Raw genomic sequence first — 20,414 nt, 5'->3', positions numbered from 1 at the left:
TTTTTTAAAATTTTTTTTGAAGTAAATTAACACGTCAAATTTGTAAAAAAAAAAATTCACATGCGTGTTAATATTTATGTCTGGATGTGAAATGTGAATTTGGAAGTTTGACAATGTGAATTTTTTTGGCTAATTATAATTTATTTACGATAAAAAATTAAAAAAAAAATTAAATAGGTGAAATCGCTGCCCAAGACAGCGATTTACTTCAAAAAAAAATTTAAGTAAAATCGCTGCTAAGGTAGTGATTTACTTCAAAAAAATTTTAAAAAAAGAAAGTAAGGCAGCGATTTACAATTTTTTTAAAACAATCATTTACAAATCACTACCTTGGCAGCGATTTGTTAAAAAAAATTTAAAAAAAATAAATTTTACAAATGGTTGCTACTGCAGTGATTTTCCTTAACACCACCTACCTAAATCGCTATATCACCAGTGATTTTACCGTTTTAATTTTAAAAAAAAAATTCATATACCCTTTTAAAATTTTAGTCAATATTTTTTACCTATTAGGCTTGGGACTCCAATAATCTGGCTTTCCTCCAAAGGCTACATCTGCGTATGTTTCCAAAGAAATTGAATTTACAAGCAAATTTATTAAGCTATAATGTAACACAACTAACATGTTTTAGATACTACATATTCTAAAGTGGTGTTCAAAAATTGAATGGATTGATAAATCAAATAAAAAAAAAGTGTTATTGATTTATTACTATTGGGTCATTGAGTTAACAGAACTTTCATGATTTTATAAAAAGAAATTAGGACGCTATTGATTTACTGTTAATCTGTTACGACTGGGGAACACCCCCTAGGCGTAACCGGTGTCTTCGTCTTCAGAGAGGACTTGGATAAGCCCTTAGCATTCGTCATAACATATCATAGGTCAAAATTAAAAACTTTTACATAGTGAGGTATACATAGACCTTTCACATATCATATATGGAGTTTACATAAGACTCCTCGCTTGTTGAAGCTTATATAAGCTTCTCGTATAGACAACATAACCAATACATAAGATATAGTCTAAAAACATTGTCTCACATTATACCATCTAAAGAGTATTACAACATTTGAGCATAGCTCATACTTCATTACAATGAGCCACATATAGGCTTACAACAATAGTCTCAAAGATAAAGGAATGAACAAGTGTCTTTAACATGATACTTCATAGCTAGAATAGAGAAATGGTAAAATCCCCGAACATTGTGGACCTACCAATAACTTGGGAATTAGTTCCAAGTCTTCTTGCAAAGTAACCTCCTATACTTCAATGGCCCAAACCTAATTTTTAAACCTAATTGTTAATATTGGGTAAACCGATGTATTTGTTATTTAGTCCTCAATTTGTACTTTACTATGACTTTAGTCTAAATTCATATTTTACTGTGAGTTTGAAACTTGAGTTCACGACTTTATACTATACAAATTGTCTAAGTGGATCAAAATTCATATTCAAAAATTCATATTCAAAATTCATATTTTACTGTGAGTTTGAGACTTGAGTTCACAACTTCATATTGTACAAACTATCAGAACCTAAAGTAAAAATCATATTCCTCATAATTTCACTATGTTGCACAGGTATAGTTCATTATTATTGTTTCTAATTATGAACATTTATAAAGTAATCACGAAACCCGAAATCAAACCATTAAGGACCACAACCGATAAAAAATATTTTATATGTTTGACTATTGGTTTAACATATTTAAAAATCGAAAAACAGTACCAACAATACAAACTATTAAAAGCTGAATCTGGAACATGCTTGCTTTTCTTCTACACTAACCATATAATCATCTTCACCATTGTCATAGAAAGTGAATAACAAAAAAAAACCCAGCTTTTTGCTGCTACTGCAACAGGATCTATGGAAAACAAATGAAACTACAAAAAAGATAATTTCTAGTTTCTGCTGCACTATTGTACATGTAACTGCCAGCTTTCTCTTACAATAAACAAACCTTACAGAAAGACGGAGCAACTTTGGATTCATAGCTGAAAACCGAAAGCAGACTCTATTAAATTATAACTTGCATCAACGATTAGCGGCAAAAGTAGCAATTGCTGCAAAGCTTGTGTATGATCTGAGTATCTTCATCATATGTTGGAACTGGAACAAAATGCTTGAAAAGCTCATCAGCACAAAATCTGGTGCGCACCTGCATGGCTTCATCAGCAGAAGAGAATCTCTGCACCATAGAATTCATATCATGGTTAACCAAAAGCAAGACACAACCAAAGAGGATCACACATTTTTTTCTTAAGAAAAATGGTGTCAAACTATCCTTTGCAAAGGGTTGCGGAGAACAGTTCACTGCTCAAACACAAATAATTAATTCCGATTGCTTATCATAAGATAATTGAGCATCACAAAAAAAGTAGTAGATGATACTAGAAGTTAGCACATCAAAAACTAAGAACAGCTATAATAGAAGATCATCATTCTAAGGGTTAAAATATACTCCGCCCAAGTTGCATGTCTGCTATTTATTTAAAAAAAAAAAATCTTGTCGCATTCTCATCATTTTCTGGAAAAGCTTTTGACTACCCAGAACTATATTTTGATAACCCTTGACCAGCCAAAACTTTGCAGAAGACAAATAATAAAACTTCTCATTCATCTTTATTTCAGCCATAAGCTCAATCAGATATGAAGACACATGAATCTTATATTTGTTATATCTTAAAGACGTTTTGACCTGAAAGGAACAGAAATGGGAAAACAGCAGTAGAAAACGTCTCCTTCAGCATCACAGGGAACTTCAGTATCACCAAGCATGAGTACTGATGTTACTAATTGGAGTAGGAAATACAGTAATAAGAGACTTGAAATTGACAGAATATCACTAACTGATACTCAAGATTTACTCTACATAAACAGAGGAGTTATACAGAGGGAAATTTTAAACTCAACTTTTTGTATCCACTACTTTAGGGTAATTCCCTCCTTTGTTAATTAAACAATTTCCCTATGAAAACATGTAAACTTTCATATATCCACGGAAGTTGCAAAAGTAAAATCCACAATCATGAGGTGACTAATTAAAAGACTGAAACATGTACCTGACTGTGAGCTAAAGAAATTTACAGGAAGTAACTGGAGACATTGACACCAAAACAAAAACCAAATTGCTAAACAAATCCACAGGTACTACCTCCACTGCACCGATTTATTTGGTAGTTTGATTAGACATGTGGTTCATGAAAGAAACAACAATCTAAGTAAAATATGGATAAATACAAACGATTAGCCTTGTTGCCAATGTACTTGTTTTCGTGTTCCTTGGGATCCACAAGTACAAAATAGATTCAAAAATCAAAAGGTATCAATTTCTAGATGGACCAAAAAGGAAAGAATATCAATCATTCAAGGATAAAGGAAGCACTACTACTACAACAACAACATACCCAGTGAAATCCCGCAAAGTGGGGTCTGGGGAAGGTAAAATAAATGTACACAGACCTTACCTCTACCTCTTCGAAGTAGATAGGTTGTTTCCAAAAGACCCTCTTCCCCAAGAAGGAAGCACTGCATAACATATAATTGGTGTCGGTCCCGTGGCTCTAAAACCCATTTATTAATGTGTTCGGGTCTCATATATGTTCTTATTATAGCATACCTCCAAGATAATAGCTATTAATCTCATTTCAGGGTCAGTTACTTTCCTACGCATGTTTTAGTGAGTTGGTGATGCAGGAGACATGCCTTAATCAAGAAAACCTCGAGAAGAGCAGACAAGTACCAAGTACTAGTTGTTATTTGTGCAATTACATCTCAGAAAAATTTACCACCTCTCTTCACTACAGTACAACAAAGGATATTTTGCACATGTTTTGTGCTCGTGTAGTGCCTCAAACAGCAAAAGAAGTTTTGATGGTACAGATCAATAAAAAGATTACGGCACGTCATATCGTGGATGATTTCCTGGGACATTATGGAAGGAAAGAAACCTGAGTCGCTTGAAAGGGGAATCACCACCAATCCCAAGCTTGCAACGAAATACCTCACCTTATTGTTAAAGCAAAAAACTGAACAATGTAAATAATGTAAAATGTTCCTTGATTTTGTTTGCTCCTTAAGTTAGGCGTAGAAGCTGCAAAAGCTTTTGTATTGCTTTGCATCGGCCGGATGTTCCATTAATAAATCACAGGTACTTCATAAGGGAAAAAAAGGACAGTAAAAATCATCATCTAAAATTTACTTAGTTGTACTGATCCATATCTTCAGATCACCTGATGCTCGCTCTAAATGTGGATCTAGTATTATTGGTTTTTTTTTTGAAACTGGTAACATTTGAATTTCTTATAGTACTTAGGTAGCATACATTGGGCTTTGCTTCCGTTACTTTTGTTCAAAAGATTAAAAACAAGGAATAAAATTGAACAGATAAAATTTATTTTGAAGGAAAATAAAAGAAAAAAAATTAAAATCAAATTCAATTAAATACTTGAAGTTTTTTCTTTAAAAAAAAAAGAAAGAAGCAAAAATATACACCGGAATAAGAACAAACATATAAAAAAGGGAACTAGGAAAAGAAGAAAAGAGAAAAAAAAGGTACAAGAATTATGGATATATATTTGCTTTAGAGTGTGATTCGTGAATAAATTCTTTTTAAAAATGTTCACGGGGATTCGAACTTAGACATAGCCCCTGGCACCCAGGCCAATGGCCACCAGACCAGCGACTACTATAGTGCTGTGGGAGCCAACCTTTATACATATCATTACTAATTAAAAAAGCCTATGTGTGTACGAAAAATTTAGCTGAGTGAACCGGTGAAGTGGCACCCTCACCCTTCCATGTAGATCCGGCCCTTCAGCAACACCGTCTATGGTGCAAACTTGGAGCATGGAGCTGCCCTTTTAGTGACTTATCTTTGATTGCTTGATCCTACCTTTCTATTCCTAACCCCTCTATTCCTTTCTCATTTTCTTTTTGACCGTTGTTCTTCAGTATCTTTAGGAAGGTAACTTTTTATTACAAGGATCTAGATTTAAAACCAAACTTAGTGCCTAGTGGAAGACAGTAAGTGGCAAGATTCCCATGAGGATTGCATTTCTGACCTATTATGATGAATGTGACTAAGAAAAGACAATAGAATTGCACCCTCAATATCTAGATTAGAGCCACTTTGATATATCATACAAGTCCTTTTTTACAGTGTCATACAAGTCCATTTTCACCATAACCTTTTGACATGTTCCTAAAAGATGCTGCAACTGGTCAAAGCTGTTGTTTTCGATTCCTTGATGAAAGCAGATCACGTCACAAAATGGATCTCTTTGGCCATAACATTTGACTGAGAATTATATAATAACCTCAAAAAATCATTATGCTTTTCATTATGGATGAGGAAAAGCATTTTACACGTTCATCAACCAACTGCACTCTGCATTTCCTTTTGAGAATGGACTTGATTCACTTTGAAGCTAATTGAGGGTAGTAGCACACTGGTAAGAGGATCCCCAACATGGATCTCTTTGGCCATAACATTTGACTGAGAATTATATAATAACCTCAAAAAATCATTTATGCTTTTCATTATGGATGAGTAAAAGCATTTTTACATGTTCATCAACCAACTGCACTCTGCATTTCCTTTTGAGAATGGACTTGATTCACTTTGAAGCTATTGAGGGTAGTAGCAAACTGGTAAGAGGATACCCAACATCTCCAAGAATCTGTTATCCTTCAGACACAACTATTTCTTTCAACTTGCATGAAAATTAGTGCATAATCTAAAGTCTATATCCTTTCTACGAAAGTGAAGGTGAACAAACTAAGCCAAATAAACTAAAAGGAAGACCATAGCATTTGCACTAGAGCAAGAAAGTTGTGCAATTCAAGAAATGTACCTATACAGCATACATCTTCTTGACATGGTCCAAAAGGCCAATACATAAAAGCAGTTTTTTCAGAACATGTGCTGCACATGCTTTGCTCTTAAACACGTGTTGTTCAATTCTTTCATAGAAAAAAGAGGGAGCCAACTAATAGAGTTGAATTATATGTATGTTCTTAGTATCTCTTGATGTTTCAAAAAAACAAAATGGAAGTCCTTAGTATCTCCATCATCAGAAGAGCGTGTTAAACTTGGTCCATATGAAGCTGCATCAGACAGTTCCTACGGCAATGTATGGAAGACGTCATGAATTTTCCATGGAAAAAAACAATGGAGTCACTAATATGTTCAATTGGTGTTGGAAATATACTTCTAAAAAATTATACGTAAGAAATATAAAAAAATTCATCTCTATCTCAGCTACAAATTCAACAAAAGAGGAGGTAGATTTGAGTAACTTTATTCCATACCCACACAACAACACCATAAGCACATGCACTTGGAATTAGGAAAATCATGAAAATATTTTGAGAAGATAAAATAATATGCCAGCAGTGCAACTACAAGACCCATAAAGTAGAGAGAGAATATAAACTGGAAGAAATGAGTTAAAAATCTACCAGAAAATCAGCTCATAGGTATGTCTTCATCATCACCCTCTGGCAGTTGTAAAGGTCCCTTAAAACCACTCTGTTTTTCACCAAGAAGTTCACGGGCAGCTTTCTCAAGGAACTCCTGGGTAGCAGTTCGAACAGATTGCTGCTCGGAATACTTCCTCTTCTTATGAACAACTCTTTCCAGATACTTAATCCTAGGCCCGTCAGCTTTACTGATTTCTCTCATGCTTTTTCTCTGCTCTGCAAGACAGACTTGTTTTAAGACACGCCAAACACAATGGAACTTGCACACATTTAGAAAGTAGTTTAGCACTTACCAGGTGTAAGATCAGGCAACGAATGCTCGATAAATCGAGCGGCACCTTGCGGATTTATCCTTGCTGATGGTCGCAATGGCGCTTATAGGACAAATTGAGAATAGTCAGTATTCAACATTTGTCCTTGTTACGTCATATGGAAACAAATCAAACTTTCTAAATAACACATCTTCAACAATAACTATTATATGCTGAACAAACAGAAATCATTTGAATCTCCACTCCAGCACACACCCATTCTTCATCATGTTATGGGAGGCAAGGATGATACTTTTCTCTTTTTTACTGATCAGAAACAATAGTATCAAAAGTGGACACACTGTTATTACTTTAAACGAATCATTTACTTCATAACTTTTCTGGCACAACTCTTTATCTATTTCACTACCACACAGAAATTTATAGAAAGATTCAAACTTACCTTTATTCAAGTCCATCAATTCCTGCAGTTTCTCTTGGAACAAGCTCAAACGTTCCTACATTAATTAACAGAACCACAAAATCGTAGAGAAAAGTTAGACAACGAATTAAAACTTACACCAAATCAACCAATTAATCCCTCACAACCAAAAGGGTTACTAACAAAACCATAGAATAGCTAATGCAAAATCTCCAAGAAGAACACATACAAACTCTAATTTGACAGGACGGTCATCTGGGTTGATCCCTTTACACCTAAGCCTCACTGTAACCAATCAAAAAACCAATATTTACTCAAACAAACAAACCAACATCTCAAAACTCACAAGAAAAAAAAGAGTAAAAAAGAGTACATGCAAAGAGTGTTGTTGTAGCTTTAGCCAACAAAATCAAAGATTGAGCTTGTTGTAGAGGACCCAAATCGGGAAAAACACCAGCGCCATACAGAGACAGAAGTTCGTCAACATTACTACTCAAATCGTCCATGTTTTTTGAGGTTCTGTTCACTGCTTCCATCACTGAATCTGGGATTTGTTTCCTATTACTACTACTACCAATCTCTTTCTGTGTTACCCTTTCCATATCACTCTTCACCCAAAAAAATTTGCAGAAAATTGAAATGGGGGAAGAGACGCAACAAGGGTTTTCGGTACTGAATGCTGATGAAAAAAGAAAACGTCTTTTGAAGGAACTCGTGAATTTTTGTGGGTTAGACCCGAGTCGACCTGGGCGTGTGCAAAAATCGAATCGATTAATATTTTGAATTGAAAAAATACTATTGGGTTATTATTATTAGATTATTGGGGTTTTAATACGTTTTTTTTTAAAAAAATTATTGAATTATTGATTTGATATCAATTTTTGGAGTTATTGGATAAAACGATAACCCAATAAGATAGTAATAATTTACTAGACAATATAATTATTTCTAATTATTAGTACTCTACCCACTTGACACTAGGTTTGCAATTGTAGCTATTTGATTTTAGTGTTAGTTTAAGTCTTGTTGAATTATTTGATTTTAGTTTTAGTTTGTTATTATGGATTGTAGTTTTTACAAGTTTGTAAAGGCCTCTACTTTGATTAACATAAGAAATTTCATACTATGTTTTGACGGTCATGACTTGTAATTATAACCTTCGGGATGACCAAGTGGTTTGAGCTTCAGACTTCCATGTTGGAGGTCTCAAGTTTGAAATCTCTTGCCAGCAAAAGCAAGAGGTTTGTCCTTTGAGTCGAGCTCGTCGCACCAGACTTGCCTAGTGCGGTTACTTTTCCTATGTGAGCGGCGATTTTACTCTGTGCGCACTCAAAGAATAGTGGCTACAAATTTTCCTTGTCATCAGATTTTTTTTATAGCCTTCGTACTATATTTTCTCTTATTGATACAATTTCTCATTATCTTTCTTGTGTAACTAAATCAAACTTACAGACATTATGTTATTGGATAAATCGATTGAACCGATAACAATCAAAAATAAAAAATTGATTGTCCAAAAACCGGTAAAAAATATCTTATTAATTTTTTATTGAATTAGCATATTTAAAAGCCGATGATGCTTAAAATCGAGCAGAACCAATCGTTGCACGCCCCTAAACTACGCTACTATATTTTATAGTATAATAACAAAATCAAAAAATAATAAATATATCTTGATTCGAAAAATAAGTTATGAGTCAGCAAAGCTCTTGTCAACATAACATCTAATAAATTCAAATTCCGATATTCATATAGAATAGAAATTAAATTATGTGTGGCCGTCGAGGCCTTCATGTTTATCTATAATCAAGTAACATTATGTGGGTATTGAGGTCACCATGATATCTAGAAATTTATAAATTGAACGTATACTTAAAAAGTATTTTCATCATTTAAGTATTAAATTAAGTGAAACGAATTTTCAATAATTTACATTATGTAAAACGTATTATAATATCACAACAAGTAATAACTTAACTTCTATAAGAAATTATATCAAAAAATTACAATCAAATAAAATTTAATTCTTTTCAAATTTTATTTGTATCACATAATTGAGATAGAGAGAGAGAAGACATACAATAATTTATATGTTTGCAAACTGCATTTAGAATATTATAAATCGCAATAATTAACAACTTATAATAATGAGAAAAGTATGGTTACAAAAAAAAATTCTATTGATCCTTGAAATTCTTTCTCTGTCATATAAATTGGATGAATGAAATAACATATATTAGACCTGTGACATATTAAGAAAATTACGTTAAGAGAAAATTTTAATTGACTCTACAAATTTTATTTGAGCTACATAAAAGTGAAAATATTTTTAATAATTTTTATATTTGCAACTTACGTTAAAATTTAAAAGTACTATAAAACACAATAATTAATAACTCAAATTGAATTAAAAATTACTAAAAAAATTTGATTAACTCTCAAAATGACATAAACCTACAAGTGTATCTCATGCTATGTGAAATGATTCAAATCAATCTAAGTGTATCTCACGTGAATTGTCATGTAGGATTTAAGGGGTCGTTTGATGTGAGGGATAAATATAAGGCCAACAGGACTTGAACACGGAACCTCAAGAAATATTTACAATCTCTTAATCACTACATTAAACCTTTCACTTGTTTCAAAAGGTATCAATACTTTTATGTATATATATATATAATTAAAATTTGGCCTCTATATATAATAAAATGTTTGGGGGAAGGTGACACTTGACACCCCTTGGCCTAGGTCAGGTTTGCCCCTGCACATACATGGTGAGATAAATCATCCATGATAACTAATTTCAGAATAATTAACCCTAAATAATTTATTCCAAATCAAATAATCCCTAAATGTATACTTACGACACTCAAAATTAAAGAGCATACTATAATCGCACAGAATTAGAATGAAATTGAATGTTTATTAATGAGTCTTCAATGGAGTTTTTAAATAACACCAACAAAACAGATAGTGCTAACCTAATTCTTAGTAAATAAAACAAATAAACTTATGTGACCTAACCTAACTGAATAATAAGCTTTACAAACTTAAAGAATTCAATTTACCGAAGAGAATTCAATTCATATTCACAACACTAGTAGCACCCTGTTACATAGATGCTAACTAACGCCAAGTTAAAGCGCATGTTTACATGTATTATGCCAAACTAATATTATGTTGAACTTCTTAAAACGTACTAGTTTTTGTTTTGAATTCCTACCGTGACACTCATTTTGAGATAAAAAGAAAATTACTGTCAAAACGTCACTTATTTTGAGACGGAGGGAAAGGAGTAACAAGTATGTATTTGCAAATTGAAATGATAATAGGACAACTCAACCTACCATTATAATTGGTTTTATGAAGTCAACTCCCTTGGATTGTTTTTTCTCATTAGTAGTAGGAAAAAAAATACTTAATTAGATTGGAAAACTATGGGTTCCAGTCATTGGAAAATTTTCAAGTAACAAAAAGGCACTGAAGGTGAACCAACATCAGTCTTTTTTATTTTCAGAAGATACAGAAAAGATTTAACATAAAGTATGACATGCAACAAATCAAATATTTATGCTTTGATATGATATGATATGAGCTTAGATTAAGAAATGAGCATTTATATAGCCGATCTCGACTTGTTTGGAACTAAGGTGTAGTTGTTTAATTTTATCATATGTATTATAAGAATTCATATAGTTCACCTTAGTTTGTTTTGAGATTTCAGGCGCAGCTCGTAGTAATTGTTATTGTTGTATCTGTTTTTCTTTCCCACATTCTTGGCAAATCTTATACACATCATGCTTAAGGAATATCTAGTAAAAAACTGAGATAATTTCAATGAATGACAGATCAAAAGGAAGAAAACAGTAGTACCATGAGAAGAAGACTGAATCCAAGACTCAGCAGAGGAGTACCAAAAGGCTTAGAAAGTGAACTAGTTGCTGCTGGATGGCGTAACTGGCTTGTTGCAGTAGCTAGTGAAGCTTTAATCGGATGGCTTCCAAGAACACCTGATACTTTTGAGAAGATACATAAGATTGGCCAAAGGAAGTTACAGTAATGTCTACAAAGCTCGTGATTGTTTGCTCAATAAGATTGTTGCCTTGAAAAAGGTTTGTTCTGACAATCTTGATCGCGGTAGTTTCAAGTTTATGGCAAGAGAGATCGTCATATTGTGAAGGCTTGGTGATCACCCGAATGTTATCAAGCTGGAAGGTGTAGTCCCCTCGATAATGTCCTGCAGTGGGTACCTTGTTTTTGATTGCATGGAGTTTGATCTCAAGGGAATTCAAGAACAAAAAGGTGTCAAATTTTCTGAACCTGAGATAAAATGTTACATGAACCAGCTGCTTAAAGGGCTTGATCACTGCCATAGCCGTGGGTATCTTGCATCGAGATGTAAAAACTTCTAACCTGTTAGTTAATAAAGATGGTATCTTGAAAATTGCAGATTTTGGGCTGTCAACATTTTTTGATCCAGAATGAAGCATTCCCTTAACTAGCAATATTGTGGCTCTCTGGTATCGGCCACCAGAGCTTTTGCTTGGATTAAATCATTATGGAGTTGGAGTTGATTCATGGAGTGTTGGTTGTGTACTCGGTGAACTATTTACAGGCAAGCCTATTATGCCTGGTAAAACTGAATTTGAGCAATTGTATTATATCTTCAAGCTTTGTGGTTCTCCATCTGATGATTTTTGGCTAAAATACGACTTACCCAATGCATCAATATTAAAGCCGCAAATGCCTTATAGACGAAAAATTCAAGAAACCTTTCATGATATTCCTGCTGCTGCTGTAGGACTAATGAACATTTTACTTTCCATAGAACCTGAATATCGAGGAACTGCAGCTCTTGCTCTTCAAGGTGAGTTCTTCACAACAAAACCATTTGCTTGTGATCCTTTAAGTTTGCCACGATTCCCTCCCAGAAATGAGATGAATGCTAAAGAAACCAAGATGATTAGGGAATTTAATGCAGGATTACAGCGGTCAGTAAACAGAAGACGACTCAGGAATAGGCTTGGAAAGCCAAATGAATGTGTCTCAGGAGGTGTTCTGAATGAAGGAACAAACTCTTATACTCAGAGGTCTGCTACTACTTATCAAAGGGATAATCAGAGAGTAATATGGGAAGAACCAATTCATGACCATGACATAAAGGGAAAAAAGAAGTGGACAGGTCCATTACCTGATGAATCAGACAAAATGCAGGATTTACTCAGAGAGTGTAATGACATGATCCTCAAAGCTGTTAGACGTGGGAGGCTACAGAAGGGATTAATAGCTTAAGTGAATGACCATGTCTCAAAGGGAAAGAAGTATCATTCTTTAGGTCCATCAACCAATATGCAGGGATTACCAAGAGAGAACGAGGCACGGATCCTAAAAAAGGCACAATGGTTGATGTCTGACAATGAAAAAAAGGCGGAAGGGGAAGGAAATAACTCCAAGCTAGAGAAGAACCAACTTATTGAACAATTGTTGCCACCTGCAGAATCAGATGGCCTTAACTTCCTGGAAGACAACCAATGTTGTGGTCCACTTTCATCTGCATCAAAACCAATTGATGTGGATCGAATACTTAGGGAGCACGACCGACAGATCCAAGAATCTGTAGAACGTGCCAAGCAACAGAAAAAACTAGGTAAAGCTCAGTTTTGAGATATGAAAACCAATTTAAGCTGCTTGGATATTCATCTCTTTTTACAGCAAAAAGGTCTATTCTGGATCAATATATAGTCTATTTCCAGAATGAGAAGGTGAAACTATTAACTATCTTTATTTATCTCTTGTTTCTAGTTGTTATAAGTTGAATAAGTCTCCTGAGTTTTGGAGCATATTTATGAATAGTTAGCCATTAACTTCAGTTAGTAATTGTAGATTGTGCGTATAATGGCCTACACTTTAGGTCTAGTTAGTTGTATATTATGTATTTAAAAAATTGCTGCCAGATTTAATAAAACCATTTCTTTCTCTGAATCTTTATATGGTATCAGAACTCCGATAAGCTCCACCGAGTAAGATCTATTTCATTCTCCTTAATCTTTTTGTGGTTTTCTGTGTCCACCTCAAATGATGCTTCATTGATTCGAGTCCGATCACCAAGTAATCAGACTTTACAAAAGTAGCCAAAGTCATCAGCAGCTGTCTTCTATAGCTTAAGCCTCGCTATCATCATAAAAACACTACGACTAACTCTATTTCTAGAATGGAAAGGTGAAAGCAGCATCCTGCACTGCCATGCCTCAACAAGTACTCAGACTTCATAAAGTTTCCAATCAGTAACATCTTTGATCTGGCCTTCTGTGCCTTGGATTGATTCTTTAACTTGACACAATTGATATAGAAAGAATAAAGCAAACATATGGAAGATTAAGGTACATCCAAGTTTGAGAATTTTCGGTTGACAAGTGCAGGAATTCACTTGTAAAAACTAAAACTAGGTGTAAGCCCTTTTAATTCCATTGGCTTTATATTGATCTAAATATACATTCATGAGCTTAAGATAGTTGATATTTTGAGAACTTTCAGTGCTTAAATAAACAATGACATACTGACATATGAAAATAGTACTAAAGAAAAGTTGTCAACTTCTAGATGCAGTAAGCATTTCTCCACAAATGTTAAATAATGGAATGATGGTTCATCATCATCACCACCACTCTCTGCAGATCATTCTTCCAGAAAATCATCTCTAATCTATTGTTTCGGAAATCCAACCAGAAAAACAAGAAACTTACCAGCAGGACCCTTTCCTTTTACGGTGATTGGGAACTTACTATGGTTTAATGCTGATATATAACTCATCCTCAAGAATAAGTATTGTCCTCTCATCAACCTAAGATCCTGATCTTTTTCTCCTTCGAGATTTGTTCTCATCCACTCATTAGCCTACCAAGCATTAGTCCAGCAAGGTGCTGTTTTCTCTGATCGCCCAAGAGAAGTGCACACCATCAAAAGTACTCTTTGAAACCTCGCATCTGAAATCCTCCAACCTGTCATGTCGAATCCTACTCAAGATCCCATTCTTGAGCTCTTAGGCTTCTAGACTGGCAAGCTTCAGAAGATGAGGTGCACATAACACCTTAATTAGGCAAATATCACATCAAAATGGGAGAAGAAAGTAAAGAGCTTTATAAGACATAGTCTAAGTTCACATGGTAGGCGAGATTTTGGGACTCAACGTGACGGAGCCTGAAAGACAAGTCTAGGCACAAAGAGAACAATATGTGTTATGGACTTGGGTCATGACACTCAGTGTCCTTATTCAAGACCTTCTTCATGCTTCAGTCAGGTCAATTGACCACTTACAGCATGTCATGTTCTGTCTGCTTCTCCTAATGTGCTTTTATGAAAAGCTTGACGAGGGCGCGAGGCGCGAGCTAAGCAGATTGAAGATATACAATCCAGGTGGCTTCTAAGTAACAGCAGATTCAAGATACTGAACAAAAACTGAAAACACAATTCAATATCATTATTATGAATCTTCAATAATATTCTTCTTACCAAGGAGTAGTTTCATTTCTAAAGCTCGAACTTGAAATATCTGATTCAGGATGGAGAACCTTTACCATTAATAAGCCAAATATGACCTGAGGAATGTTTTGGAAACACCATTTTAACTTATGAATATTTCCTATTGTCCATATGATTGTGATCATCAAACAACATACAATGTTTGACTTAAGGTTCGAACTTGTAATGTCCGACTAACTCATACATCATGTGTTGCACGGCCACAGTTCTGACTAACTCATACATCATGTGTTGCGCGGCCACAACTCTGACTAACTCATACATCATGTGTTGCGCGGCCACAGCTCTTTAAGGGTGAGATAGTTCTTAAAATATTAGTGACAATTGTTGAGAAAATACTTATGTTTATTTGGTGGTTACACCATACCAAGTTGAACTTGTATATGTTTTGATAAAAAGATAAATCTTGTTACACATTTGGTAAAATATGTATCTAATCTTGTATAAATAAGTGTTTGTTTGAACAATTATGGTTACTTTGGATCACATATCCAAAAGGTTTTCATACGATAAATTACTTATTGACACCTGTTTTTATATCAAGTCAATAAATACATGATATGTGTTTATACTTATATATAAACCTTTTAACCCTCAACCATAATTGACTAGTATGCATTCTCACCTTATTAAATCACTTAACTATAGTAAAATTATATGATTTAATATAAACACCGAATACAAGTAAGTAACTATCTTTTATAACCCCTCCCACACACACCAAATATGAATAACAAAACTAAAATAAAAGAGCCTCACATTATCCACAATTTAAGGATCACATTGACACACATCCTTTATTTATAAGAAAACAATATAACAACCCAACTTCTTATGTCTTTATTCCATTCATTAAAAAAAAACTTTTTTCTTTGTCTTCCTTTTGTTGATTCTTTTACAAGATCTTCATCATTTTTTTTCCTTCTAATTTCCTATTTTAACCTTACAAATTCACAATGTTGTCATTTTTTGGGAGATTTATAGCCAAACGGCTAGACAATTATCATACAAAATATATCGTAACTAATTCTGTTGATCCCGTCTATCATGTTTGTTTTGGTGGCATGGCTTTATCTTATATGATCGCGCTCCCGGAAGAACTCCGTCATCTTGAACATAAAAAACATCAAGAGAGTCATGGAAAGCACTGAGTTGTAGAGTTCAATTGTATGGATTCATTGAAGAAGAGTGATCCAAATTTATACAAAATATGTTCTAGTCAAGTGTTTTTTGTTTTTTTTTTTGAATTTGTGTGTTTTTTGTATTACAAAATATTTTTGTGTTTGATTGTATTACAAATATATGTTGATGATGTATTTTTTTTTCTTATTATATTATATCCAATATAATTGTATTGCATAAATTTGTTGATAAATCTACTTTTTGCTATTAGATGACCCTACTTTTAGATTTGAGTAGTTGTATCAGAAAGTATAATTTCATAAAAAAATCACACAGATAATATCAAGAAAATATGTTTAAATTATTAAATAAAAATTTAAAATATGGGTAACTTAATTAATAGGAAATAAAACTTGTCAAAATATATAAAGAAAGACCGTGATTAGATTGAGGTGTTGGTGGTTCGGTTTGGATCGGCTATTGGTTAAAATCAAAACCAAGTTAATTTAGTTAGTTTTTTAAATTTCTATAATCAAACCAAATCAAACGAAAAATAACCGTCGATTTGTTTATTGTCGGTTTGGTTCGATTTGGTCATTTTTTTGGGTTTTTCATTTTGAAAGTAATGAAAAAAATTGAGGACATACGTATTTTGATAGACCCAAACACCTCGTACATGAACAATCCACATGAAAGCTATTGTCGATTCAATTAAGCAATTACACAATACTAGAATTATTATTACACGAACAAAGTGATTCAATTAAGAGAAAACGTGAATATTTTGTTGGGTTTTATTTGCCCTAAATTTCTTACCATAAATAGGTTTTCCTTTTAGGAAAAGGTTTTGGATTGACTAATCCTTTTTCTGGTAGGAAAAGGTTTAGGACTCTATAAATAGAGGCATGTTCCTTCTAACTTAATCAACATTCACAATGTAGTCTTAAGGGTTTTGAGAGTTTTGGTCAGGGGGAGAAATTGTGAGTCACAAGCTTGATATGTTATCACTTGTGTGAACCTCCCATGTATTCCGAGTGAATTGGTTGAGGTTGTTTCCCTCTGTATTTTGTACTCTCATATTTATAGTGCATTGCTCATCTCCTTTGTGGACGTAGGTCGATTGACCGAACCACGTTAAATCTTTGTGTCTTTTGGTATATTTCTCATTGTCTTCTTACTCGTGGTCTCTCGAGGTTTGCTTTGCTAGCTTCCGCGTTTACACCTGCTTATTTTTTATCCTAACAAGTGGTATCAGAGCCAGATTCAATGACGGAGTCAGGATTAGTAGTTCGATAATCGATGATTGAACCAGGCTAGAAAGATGTGTTCATCTTGACGGGTGTAGTTCTAGCCGCAACCTTTTTTACGGTAACGAATATTTTGTTGGAGAAATTGTTTCAGAGAGGTTCTCTGTGTTGAGACATAAATTTTGCAAAGGAGATTATGGAGAGGAGAAGCAAGTTGTTGAAGATTAAGTGAAGAAGGTGGACAAATTTATTTTGTTAGAAATTCAGGCCAAGGGGGAGATTTGTTGGGTTTTATTTGCCTTAAATTTCTTACCATAAATAGGTTTTCCTTTTAGGAAAAGGTTTTGGATTGACTAATCCTTTTTCTGGTAGGAAAAGGTTTAGGACTCTATAAATAGAGGCATGTTCCTTCTAACTTAATCAGCATTCACAATGTAGTCTTAAGGGTTTTGAGAGTTTTGGTCAGGGGGAGAAATTGTGAGTCACAAGCTTGATATGCTATCACTTGTGTGAACCTCCCATGTATTCCGAGTGAATTGGTTGAGGTTGTTTCCCTCTGTATTTTGTACTCTCATATTTATAGTGGATTGCTCATCTCCTTTGTGGAGTAGGTCGATTGACCGAACCACGTTAAATCTTTGTGTCTTTTGGTATATTTCTCATTGTCTTCTTACTCGTGGTCTCTCGAGGTTTGCTTTGCTAGGTTCCGCATTTACACCTGCTTATTTTCGATCCTAACATATTTTACGTGAGGTAGGGTAGGTAAAGACTAAAGTAAAAGATTTTAGTGGACTTGACTTAGGATTGTAATAGTTTAACTAAAGTTTAAGTGTTGGGCTTGAGAAAATGGTAAAGTTAAAGAATGGAAAAATTAGGGAAAATGTACAAGTACCTCCCTAGACTATGACCGAAATTTCAGAGACACGTCTTAAGTAAACTAAGGTCCTATACCCCCATACCCATTTTTTAAATAATTTTATGCACCTTTTGGGCTTACGTGACATCCAAATATATCTCACGCATTTCAATTGCATGAAGTCAGGGAGTGTGTCACATAAGACAAAAAATGTACAAAATTACCAAAAAAAATAATAAGTTCAGGGGTAATAGGATCTTAGTTTAGTTAAGGTGTGTCTCTGGAATTTTGGACATAAAAGTCTAAGGGCATACTTGTGCCTTATCTCGAAAAATTATGCAGTTTAATAAACTTATACTACTTAATTACTCATCATAATTATAGTTTGTTATAATTACCACTCGCGACTAACATTACACACTAATTACGTGGGCTGATTTCGAGTTGGATAATTACTCACGTTTGTATATGCGCCACATTTGTATAATTCGTAGCGAACAATTCTTTATTTGATTTGTATTTGCATATGACTATGATTTCCTTTGGTTTTTCAAATTTGTCATCATATACATTTAATCTTTTTGTGTATAAACTTTTAAAGTTTGTATAAACGTTTAGTTTTTAGATTTCGTATAATATAATTTATATAATGAAATTTGTAGATATTTTTATAATCGATTAAAGTTCATATGTTTATGCTTGTATCAATTCGTTATTTCGAGTTTTATTATATTTATATAATTTCAGACTTCATATTACTCAATCATACAAAAACGCGTGAATTATACAAAACGTACCTGTAAACTATACAAACGAGATGCGAATTATACAAGTTATTGTCCTCTCTCGCTCGTCTCTCCTCCCCCCCCCCTTCTCAATCTCTATCGCCAAAATATACAAATACATATCTATAATATACAATTGTCTAACCAATATACATATATAATTCACCTCTCTCCCACTTTTTGCCCTCTCTCGCTCGTCTCTCTCCTCTCTCTCCTAGTTTTCCTCGTCACTCTCTTGCATATAACACGTAGATATGAATCGTATTTAGCAAACTATACCAATGGAGCGTAATTAGACTAATTTTGAGTGGCTATATGCGAAAGTTCCTCTTATCTTATATAGTTACTTAAAAATAATGCAAAATACATTAAAAAATCTCTGAACTTGACACGAAAACTCGCTTTAGTACTTAAACTACACGGGTGTTTATATACCCCCCTTAACATGTTTGATGTGAATTATTTTTAACCTTCCGTGCTCCAACCCAGTTGAAGACTGGGCATTGTTACACACACGCGTTTTTAGTGGTCCAAGTCGCATAAGGATTTAAAAAATATCTTACCCGTTCCCAAAATACAACCCGACCCACTTATAAACAAATATCTCTAAATCTCTAAGATCTGTTCCCAAATACAACCCGACCCACTTATAAGCAAATATCCCTAAATCCACTAAGCCCGCGATTCTCATTCGTTTCTTTTCTCTCAAACTTAGAAGATCGAATCTGAAGATTTCCCTTCCATTAGCGTGAATGAGTTGTTGATTTTAAGGTTTTCGTGAAAGAAACAAAGGATCGTGTGAAGAACAGAGTTACCAGGTGTAATCTTGGTTTAGATGATTTTAGCATTTGACCGATTTTGGGGTTTTCGGGAAGCTTAATTTTTTTTTATCTTTTTAGTTTGACGATGGATATGTATGTTACCTCAAGGTTTCACCATGGTGGAAAACTTCAACAAAAACCTCGTATTAAGTATGAAGGAGGTATGGTCACTGATTGTTTTGACGTAGATGTTGATAAATTGTCCTACTTCAAATTTATTGATATAGTTAAAGAAATTGGGTATAGTTGTACTGCTAGTGTTGTTTATACTAAACCACCTAAATGTCGACATGTTGTTGAAGTTAAATGTGATATGGATATTATGGGTATTGTACCTAAATTAAAAAATGGAGATATTGGAAGGTTAAAAATAATTCACATCAAACATGTTAAGGGGGTATATAAACACCCGTATAGTATAAGTACTAAAGGGAGTTTTCGTACCAAGTCCACGGGGAATTTGATATATTTTCTCTAAAAATAATAAAGTTGACTTGATTTAAAAACAAATGAAGTAACATATATTATTTGAAAATTACATTCAAAGTACTATAAATTACAACAATTAACGATTTAATTTCTTTTTAATAAACATATTAAAAATTTGGTTCATTCTCAACAACTTTAGATTATGTCACATATATTGAGACAAAGGAAATAACATATATCTAAAAATTACTGTAAATCATAATAATTAACAACTTAAAATATTTAAGAATCATATATAAATTGTGTTGATACTCCTAATTACATTTGTGTCATAAAAATTGAGGTAAATAAAATAACATATATTTGATTTGTGCTTGCACGACTATTATATCCGTTCATATTATAAAATTCAATGAACTATCAATAATG

The 20,414-nt window shown here is 33.6% G+C and overlaps 1 protein-coding gene and 1 pseudogene across 2 annotated transcripts; one reads left to right on the top strand and one right to left on the bottom strand.

The window, feature by feature from the left end:
* Positions 1–1,778: 1,778 nt before the first annotated feature.
* Positions 1,779–7,953, bottom strand: LOC101259554 (uncharacterized). Of its 2 annotated transcripts, XR_742217.4 has the most exons (7): positions 7,560–7,926; positions 7,416–7,471; positions 7,208–7,262; positions 6,787–6,867; positions 6,473–6,709; positions 5,866–6,134; positions 1,779–2,198 (listed from the first exon to the last, which is right to left on the bottom strand). XR_742217.4 is itself a non-coding variant. In XM_004242768.5 (6 exons), exons 1-5 carry the CDS (start codon positions 7,786–7,788, stop codon positions 6,480–6,482), a joined length of 651 nt encoding a protein of 216 aa, XP_004242816.2. In that variant the 5' UTR covers positions 7,789–7,953; the 3' UTR covers positions 1,779–2,198; positions 6,473–6,479. The 2 variants fall into 2 exon arrangements, 1 of the variants encoding a protein (XP_004242816.2); XM_004242768.5 differs by lacking the exon at positions 5,866–6,134 and having other exon boundaries at positions 7,560–7,953.
* Positions 7,954–10,927: 2,974 nt separating this feature from the next.
* Positions 10,928–13,146, top strand: LOC101263917 (probable serine/threonine-protein kinase At1g54610; annotated as a pseudogene).
* Positions 13,147–20,414: the final 7,268 nt, after the last annotated feature.

This window comes from Solanum lycopersicum, chromosome 7 (genome assembly GCF_036512215.1).
Source record: "Solanum lycopersicum chromosome 7, SLM_r2.1".
Lineage (NCBI taxonomy): Eukaryota > Viridiplantae > Streptophyta > Magnoliopsida > Solanales > Solanaceae > Solanum > Solanum lycopersicum.
Note: the sequence above shows the minus strand (reverse complement) of the source record. Positions and strands in the feature narration are given on the sequence as shown.

Bases quoted from the DNA above. Each gene is read 5' to 3' on its own strand.
- LOC101259554 (XM_004242768.5), bottom strand. From the start codon at position 7,788: ATGGAAAGGGTAACACAGAAAGAGATTGGTAGTAGTAGTAATAGGAAA. The intron at 7,472-7,559 runs GTACTCTTTTTT...GATTGGTTACAG, and splicing joins TACAACAACACTCTTTGCAT to TGAGGCTTAGGTGTAAAGGG. The intron at 6,868-7,207 runs GTAAGTTTGAAT...TTGTCCTATAAG, and splicing joins ATTGATGGACTTGAATAAAG to CGCCATTGCGACCATCAGCA.